Below are 8602 nucleotides of genomic sequence, written 5' to 3'. Positions count from 1 at the left end.
ACCTTGGCCTAGGTAACTCAATCATATAAAAATGAATCTCTCTCTCTCTCTCTCTCTCTCTCTCTCTCTCTCTCTCTCTCCCTCTCCCTCCCTCTCTCTCTCTCTCTCTCTCTCTCTCCCCCTCTCCCTCTCTCTCCCCCCCTCTCCCCTCCCCTTTCCCTCTCTCTCTTCTCTCTCCTTTCTCTTTCTCTTCTCTCTCTTCTCTCTCCTCTCTCTTTCTCTTCTCTCTCTTTCTCTCCATCTACCCTTCTCTCTGTCTCTCTCTCCTTTTCTTTCTCCCTGTCCTCCTCCCTCTATCTCTCTCTCTCCTTCTTTGTCTCTCCTACCCTCTCTCTTCCTCTCCTTCCCTCTATCTTTCTTCTCCTCATTCTCTCTCTTCCCACCCTGCTAAACATCACTACTACCTGTCTATTCTTTCTCTCATCTAGTCTAGGCTGAATACTTCTAGCAGAAAAGCTTTCCTAAAACAACACTTCCAGCCAAGACTTCTCTCCTTGAGAGAACTGATGACAACTTCCTACTTTCTTATAAGGATGCGAATGTGGATGTGAACGTGGATAGAGACAAGAATAGGACAACACCTGTGATTTCATTGGTATAGAGAACTTCCTAATTAAGGAAACTTCCTCTTCCAGTGCCTGTCTGCATAGGAATAATTATAGAACTAAGGCTAAATTTCACATCTTAACTTTCAAAATCTTCCAAAATTTTGAGCCAATTTTCCTACTCAATTTAGCAAAAGTAAAATATTCTTTTACATAGCAGAGGAATGGCAGTTCCTATTTCTCTTCTGTTCCCTGACATGGAATGGCTGCTACATTCAAACTAGTCTGCTTGCTGTTTTGAACACTTTTCAAGTTTGTTTCCATCTTTGTGACTGCTCATAGTATTAGAAAAGATAAGCAACTTTTCCATGAAAATCTTATTCATAAGCTAAATTAATAATAATAGTAATAGCTATAGGTAGCATTTTTTAAAGTTTTGCAAACACTTTACACAAGAGGTTCTCAATCTGTGGTCCAACAACTCTCAACAAATCCATGGACAGAATTCAGGATGTCCATGAACTTAGATGGGGTGGGGGATATATCTGTTTTTAATATCTCTTAACTGAAATTTTATAATTTATTTTAATTAAAAACATTATTTGTAGAAGGAGTGCATAGGCCTCAAAAAGGAAGGTCCATGATATAAAAAACTGTTGAGAACTCCTGATTTTCATACATTGTCTCATTTAATCACAGAGAGTTACTGGAGTTAGGCTATCTAGTGGAGAAGGCAAATGGTTTGTATTGAAATAAATTGTGATCCCTAAATCAGTGAATAAAAGTAATGATGGTGTTGGCAATGACATGATGATGATGATGAAGATGATAATGATAAATATAACAATTCTTTAAGTATTGCAAGATGTTTTATCCATATTATCTCATTTTATTCTCATAAAACCCTGTGAGCTATTATTTCAAATGATTTCTAATGACATTCTCCAATTAAATATCCTTTCCTCATCTTCAATGTTTTTTGATGCCTACTCTTGAAATCTTAACTCAAGTCTCCATATTGTCCATGAAACCTTCTCTGATTATTCTGGTCTATTCTGATGTCTCCCTTTTCTATCTTTAATCCTTATCACTTAACCTCCACATCTAGGCATGAGATAAGGATGTATTTGCATAGTTCTGTAACTGGTTTGTATGACTATGTCTTCATTTCCCTACTGAGTTTTTTAACCTTCTTGAGGGATCTATACTTTTGGATCTCCCACAAAGGAAAAATGAACCCTAAATGAAACTGATAACAAAGCTCATTGATTAAATTATTTCATCCTCAAATTACTTTGATATATTGCATCCAGGGATTTTTTTTCTCAATTATATTATAGATTCTTTTAACTCAATTGAGAAACTAAGTTGAGGAATTCCCGAGGAAGCGAGGCTCTACTGTGAGTTGATAAGGTTTGGTCTTCATGACTAATCCATATATAGGTGTCAAATCTAGCTGAGCTCCTGGACATTTCTTCAACTCTAGCTGCTGCAAGATACTGGCAATAAAAATGAAAGCTTCATTTCGAGCAACATCTTCTCCCAAGCACTTCCTAATGCCCATTCCAAAAATCAAAACTTTCTCAACCAGACTTCTATTCAGCTTGCCACTTTCATTTAGAAATCTCTCTGGTTGGAATGAGTCAGGATTCTCCCAAAGAGTTCCACATTAAACAAAAAAATAAGAAAGAAACAGAAAGGGTGTTTTTTTAAAGAGCCCTTCATTGAGTAGGTAGACGTATAAATCTTATCAACAGGATTACCCACCAGCATCTATAAAGCACTTTTTAATCTTAAAGCAGTGTGTAATCATTTCATTTGCCCTAAATGTATTTAGTTTGGGGTAATAGGTTCAATGCAAATACAAAAATGGATAGATCTCTTTTGCATAATATGCATATTCATAAGATTAAGCTTTCAAAAAGAGTGTTAGTGCAATCATGACATCCAGTGGAGGATAACTACCTCCTGCAGAAAACAAACGGCAATTCCTCAAACAATGAATAAAAGAGCCAACACGATTTATCTAGGCTTTCCAACAGTGATATTCTTCTCAAAATGTCAGTCAGAACATTTCAAGAACACATAAAATATCAAAATATAAATGTACCTTTGTCACAAAAAGCAATCAGGACATGGATTTCTGTGTATCTATGGTGCAGGGGAAATCCCAATGTGCTCTCATAGGCTGTTAGAGCAATCCTCAATATGTACTTACAGGATTACTCTGAATTTGTCTCTCTGCCCTCTGGTTTTTGTTACCAACTCTGTGCTGTACTAGATGAATAGAAGCTGACTTGCCATAAGTTTTTTATCATGCCCCTTAGCACTGTTTAATACAACAGAATCACACTCACCTTGACGATCAAATGACATAATATGTATAAAGTGTTTTGCAGAACTTAAATTTATATATAAAAGTTATTTTTATTATTATTATTATTATTATTATTACAACTAAGCTGTGATTGAAATAGTCATAAATTCCAACTCAAGGGTGCTTTCATTACTTCATAGAGTTCAGGGTTCTTTGAACACTAAAATCTGATCTTTCCCACACATCTATTCCCATAGGAAAGGTTTATAATTACTTGCCATGTCAATTCTTTTCATGAAGTAGTTGAATTATCTAAGGCTAGCACCTCCATACTTGACCCTGTACTTGGAAGGTTGCCTGGGCTACTACACAGTTCACTATTCGTCAAGAATCCATGTATTCCCCCAAGTCAACAAGCATTGGTTAAGCACCTAATTGAATTTCTTTGAACTTGACAATCCATCTCATATACCTTCCTCTTCCTCTTCCCTTGTGCCTCTTGGTTTTCCTCAGGACTGTTCAAAGCCAACCTTATGCAGTAGGCTTTTATCTGCCCCACTAATTCCTGTCTGTCAAATGGTGAATGGCTAAAAATGTTGTGGTGCATTAGTGTAATGGGACATCACTGTGCCAAAAGAAATGATTAATATGACAAATACAGAAAAGTATGGAAGATTTCTATAAACTAATGTTAAACAAAGTAAGCAGAACCGGGAAAACAAAATACATGATGAGTACAACAATGAGAAGAACAATTCAAATGAAACTGAATGTTGTGGGATTATAATGATCATGCTTGGCACCTCTTCTCACATTCTGCTTCTTTACAAAGCACAAGGGCTACGGGTATGGAACACTCAATATGTCAGATTTTTTTTTGATACATTACTTACTTTTGCTGCGTTTTTATTCTCTCTTTTTCATTCCTTGTTATGGGGGATGATTTTGGGGAAAGAGGAGTACAGAATGATATATTGAGAAATGCATGTGATGCAAAAACCAAAGATACCAATAAAATTTATTTATTTCAAAAAACAGAGCAGTTCCTAACTTCATAAATACTTGGCCATCTCCTTTTTACTTTACTTTGGGATAAAGTAAGATATCATGATATGTCTTTTCTGCTGAATCTTGAAAATGTAGGCATTGGACTTCTAACATATTCTTTTGAGCCACTCCCAAATTAAACAATCTTACATATAAAACCTTGATGACTGATCATAACATATTATGATCTATATCAATGAAAGGAGTTTTCACACTATAAGTTCTCCAGAACAATGCAAATGTAAGTTAACACTGCCACACCCCTCACTACAAAAAAATAAATAAAATAAAGGCTGCATGTTTTGTATTTTATCTGGCTGCCAAATTGATTCTAGGCCCAAGTTTCCTCTTCTGTCCCCAAGATCTCTTCTAAGCCTGAATCCTATAGTCCTATAATCTCCATGATTTCCTCTGGGATCTGAATTCCTTTTAAGGACACTGGAGCTGATAGGACTGGAAGGAAGAAAGTTTGGCCTGTGGCTGAGTTGAGAGCCTGTGTCCCTCTTTGAAGAAAAATTCTAGCAGATACTTACTCATCATGGTTTACCTGATACATGTTAAAAAACACACTGGTTTTCCGAGGAATGAAATATCCACCGAGAGTACTATCCGTGGTAGCACTAGGAAAAAAAAACGCATATAATGCATTTTGATTACTGTATACAAACACACACACACAGGGGAGGTCAAGGTACTTTTATCATAATATTAATATACCATATTCAGGAAAATTTGGTCTCCCATGATATCAAATGTCATACATATCAGTTATCAAAATCTACGTGAATAAGACTAAACAGAAGCAGGATTAGTCAATATCCACGAAGCATTATGGGCCCAAAAGTTATATACATTTAGTCAGAAAATTAGGAAATGTAAATACACGTCTTCTAGCCCAGTGCTCTCAAACTAAAATAGAAAAGAATCAGGCTATAGACTGACTTAACATTGTCTATGTGGTATGGTATTTTTATTTATTTTGTTGATCATTTGCCAAATAAATTTTAAGCTGATTCTGGCCCCACTTGGGATCCTGTGGGCTATAAGTTTGATACCTCTGATCCATGATGGGGAGATCACTGACTAGGTAGGAAAGGAGGTGGTATGTCAAGATACCACTAGTCTAGTCTAAAGGAATGAAAATAAAACAGTCTACTCACCTCTCTACAGAGAAGTGAACTTAAAATGAAGAAAGATAAATTATACATTTTCAGACATGGCTAATGTGGGAATAGATTATGCAGCTCTATGTTAAGGGCTTTATTATACTTTTAAATTTGCTCAACAAAAGTGTTAGTAGAAGGGAAAGATTTAAAAAAAAAGAAAAAAAGAACCTGTGGGAATTTTCTATGGTTCTTCTGGCACTAACATTCTATGATTCTAATCCCACCCTCAAGTTATTAGACCATATTCCGTAAATTACAGTGCCATAAAATCGGAGATCACTGGAGCTAGAAGAGAAAATTTTGTCTTTAGAGCCCAAAAAGGTTGTGATTTGCTGAAGGCCACATATGTAGCCATTATCCAAAGTGGGATTTGAACCCAAATCTCCTTACTTAAGAGATAAGTAAGACCCAGAGAGGTTAAATTACTCTGCCCACAGTCTCATAGGCTGTGAGGGATATCATCAGGATTTGAACTGGGGTCCTCTGGCTCCAATTCTAGCAGTCTTTCCATTATACCATGCTCCTTCCCAGAGTATAGGACTACATTACTTTATGTAGTTGATATGTTTCTGAAAAGGTATATATTAACTCTTGTAACTTGGATTTTATTCCCAGTGCAATGTGAGATCTAGCTATTTAAAGGAAAACTGAAGTGAATACCCTTTATTAGATTGAGCCCACCTGCAATCCAGATATTCACATATTGGCTTTGTTTGAAAGGGAAGTTCAGTTCTAGTTTCTATTCCTCATAGTATTATAGCACCAAAAACGTTGCTCTGAGAAGGCATTTCAGTAGTTCAACTGATTGCCCTTTACAATTAGCAACCTTTGAGGTGTTTTAGCAGCAGGATGGCTGAACTGCATTCGTACAAAACAAAACAGCACAAAAAGACAATTCTGCTCAATAGAAAGGGAGAAAAATATTTAATGAGGATTTGCAGGGAAATTCTTATATGATTATAAACCCGAAAATCCATCAAAAATCACTTCCACAAATTGAAATGAAATTCTTAATAGCAACTTTAAAGACAACAAATATTCTTTTAAATAGGATGGTACTAGATTATCCATTTACTTTGACATGAGGTTATATAGGATTTTCAGATCTAAATTAAGTATAGAGAGTCGGAGATAGAAACAGAGACACAGACAGAGACATAGAGACCCACACTGAGAGAGAGAGAGAGAGAGAGAGAGAGAGAGAGAGAGAGATTGAGTTATTTTGAGAAACGTGGCTCCAAGACACCTTGACTCCACCTGAAACATTCACTGTAGTTTTTTTAAACAAAAACAGGCCAGCATTCAAACATATTTTTCAAAACATTTACATTTATTCAAGACCTCAGATAAAGGAAGTGGAATAAATTCCCATTGTTTCCATTTAAAGGTCATATAAAGAGATTGAGCCACATGCTTACCAGTGAGGGATAGTGAAGGGCATGAATGTGGTATGCCTGAAGACTTCATTTATAAAAGCTTCTGTGTAGGGTAAATTATTTCTGTCTTCAAATCTGGGTGGTTTGAGGCCAATATTTCCATCTGCAGAAAGCAAATGCCTGTGCTTAATGAGGATTATGACAGGGGGCAGAATATTGCATGACTAGATTGTATTTTCTTATTCCTATAAGATGATATTACCAATTTCTTCATGGATTTTTGCTTGTACTTCTGGGTAGTAAATCAAGTACAGAAAGCTCCAATTTAGAACTGTTGATACTGTTTCAAACCCTGGGGGAAAATATGATGAAACAGATAATTAACAAATTCATTTTCATTGTTGGGCAGCGTAAAGAGATTTAAAGCATCTTAAATTCTCCCCAATGTAGGGTTATAGACAATGATACCTACCAGCTCCAAAGATGTCACTCACAGTACTCATGATTTCCTTGTCACTTAAGGCAGCAGTCTTTGCTGTGGCACTTTTTTCATGACATATACTAACCAAAGCATCCCCCATCTTAACCCCTGCCATAATCCTCATCAGCATTCGTTTATCAAACCCTCAACTCATTTTCAATGACCTCCTTCCTCACTTCACCTGAGCCATAAAGGGATATGATCATACCCTAGAACTCCCCATCTCTTAGAATTGTACATAGGCACTATAGCTAGCCCTTTTGTCAAAAGAAAGGGTATTCATATTCAAATCAAAACTTTTCAGTGAGAGTTTATTTAAAGCCCAAGGCTACCTGTTGCCTGTTGAAAAGCCTTTTAGATAGCACAAGCATGCAACAGAGAAATGGTCCATCTGCCTGAGTTGCTCTAGGATCAGCCCAAAGATGACCACTGCTCAGAGTTCTGTAGCCTCTCCCAACAATCTACATCTTTGGGGACCTGGTCAATTTCATCTTGTTGACCCTCAAATGGAAACAAAAGCAAGAAAGCACCCACCCTTGAAGACAGGTGAAATTACATTCTCCTTCATATATACTGTTAACCTCTTTGCACTACAAAGCCCTTAGCTGATGTTAATTAAAATTCCTACCTTATCATACGTAGTAATATGATTTTGTACATGCTGTTCAATAAACCAATTTAGTTGTTGATAAAACTCACGGGGAGCATTTATGATACGCAGTGGGAGGTAGCGAAAACACGGAATGAAATCAGCTGGGTTAGCTGCACTGGAGGCTTTCAGCAATTCTTCATTTGTTTTAATCACTCTGAGAAACTCCTCATCATAGTGGTCATACCTCTTGCCAAAGCATAAGGCACAGACAACATTAGCAACAGCACAAGTAATGGAATTTTTAGGGTCAAAGCTGCCTTGCTTCAATGACAGTTTTGTGAAGACTTTTACCAGTTCAGAAACTTCTTCAGTGACATGTTCTTCCAGGATACAAGAGCAAGTAGAAGATTTTGCTTCTGCTTTGGAAAATGATCTTAAGGCATTTATGGCAATTTTCTTATGGAGTTTCCAACTCTCTCCATAGTTGACTGAAAATGAAAGACTTTTGCCCTCAGCAAAGAAAGAAAATGTATGCATGTGGGGTCTGCCAGCAAAATTCTCTCCATCTTTGAGTAGGCCTTTCTTCACCATTTCTACACCATTCACCACAACCACTGGGACCATTCCCAGTTTGATAAGAAATACATCACCATATTTCTTCCTCATCTCCATAAATGTAAGATAAGGATGATCTCCAAGTTGAAGAAGATTCCCTATTATGGGGAATGGCCATGGGCCTGGAGGAGACTTCTGCTTTTTGTTCCTGTTTCCCAATGCTTTTGCAAAAACAAAAACTATCGCCAAAGCTAAAAGAGGAATGGTCACCTCTTTGGAAATGATTTCTACATCAAACATCATTTTCAAGAAGTAAAGCACCTGAAATGGAAAAAAAAGTATACCTTATTGGAAATCTCCCCATCTGACAATTCTAGGGATGGATCAAAAGACTTTTAATTCTCCAAACTTAAAAAAAAATTACAGGCTCTGTTTTAGTTGTAAATCAACCCTTTGCTGATGTAACAACAAAAAAATAGTTATCAAATACTTAGGAACAACCACTCCTCTCCAAACCACTCCT

The 8602-nt window shown here is 36.7% G+C and overlaps 1 protein-coding gene across 1 annotated transcript; it reads right to left on the bottom strand.

Annotated features, from left to right (window-relative positions):
* Nucleotides 1–1908: 1908 nt before the first annotated feature.
* Nucleotides 1909–8394, bottom strand: LOC118840981 (cytochrome P450 1A1-like). Its single transcript, XM_036748378.1, has 6 exons — nt 7561–8394; nt 6924–7032; nt 6714–6803; nt 6494–6614; nt 4443–4529; nt 1909–2209 (listed from the first exon to the last, which is right to left on the bottom strand). Exons 1-6 carry the CDS (start codon nt 8380–8382, stop codon nt 1909–1911), a joined length of 1530 nt encoding a protein of 509 aa, XP_036604273.1. The 5' UTR covers nt 8383–8394.
* Between the last annotated feature and the right edge of the window lie 208 nt (nt 8395–8602).

This window comes from Trichosurus vulpecula, chromosome 1 (genome assembly GCF_011100635.1).
Source record: "Trichosurus vulpecula isolate mTriVul1 chromosome 1, mTriVul1.pri, whole genome shotgun sequence".
Taxonomy (NCBI): Eukaryota; Metazoa; Chordata; class Mammalia; order Diprotodontia; family Phalangeridae; genus Trichosurus; species Trichosurus vulpecula.
The sequence above is the reverse complement of the archived record's forward strand: the minus strand, read 5'-3'. Positions and strand labels throughout refer to the sequence as shown.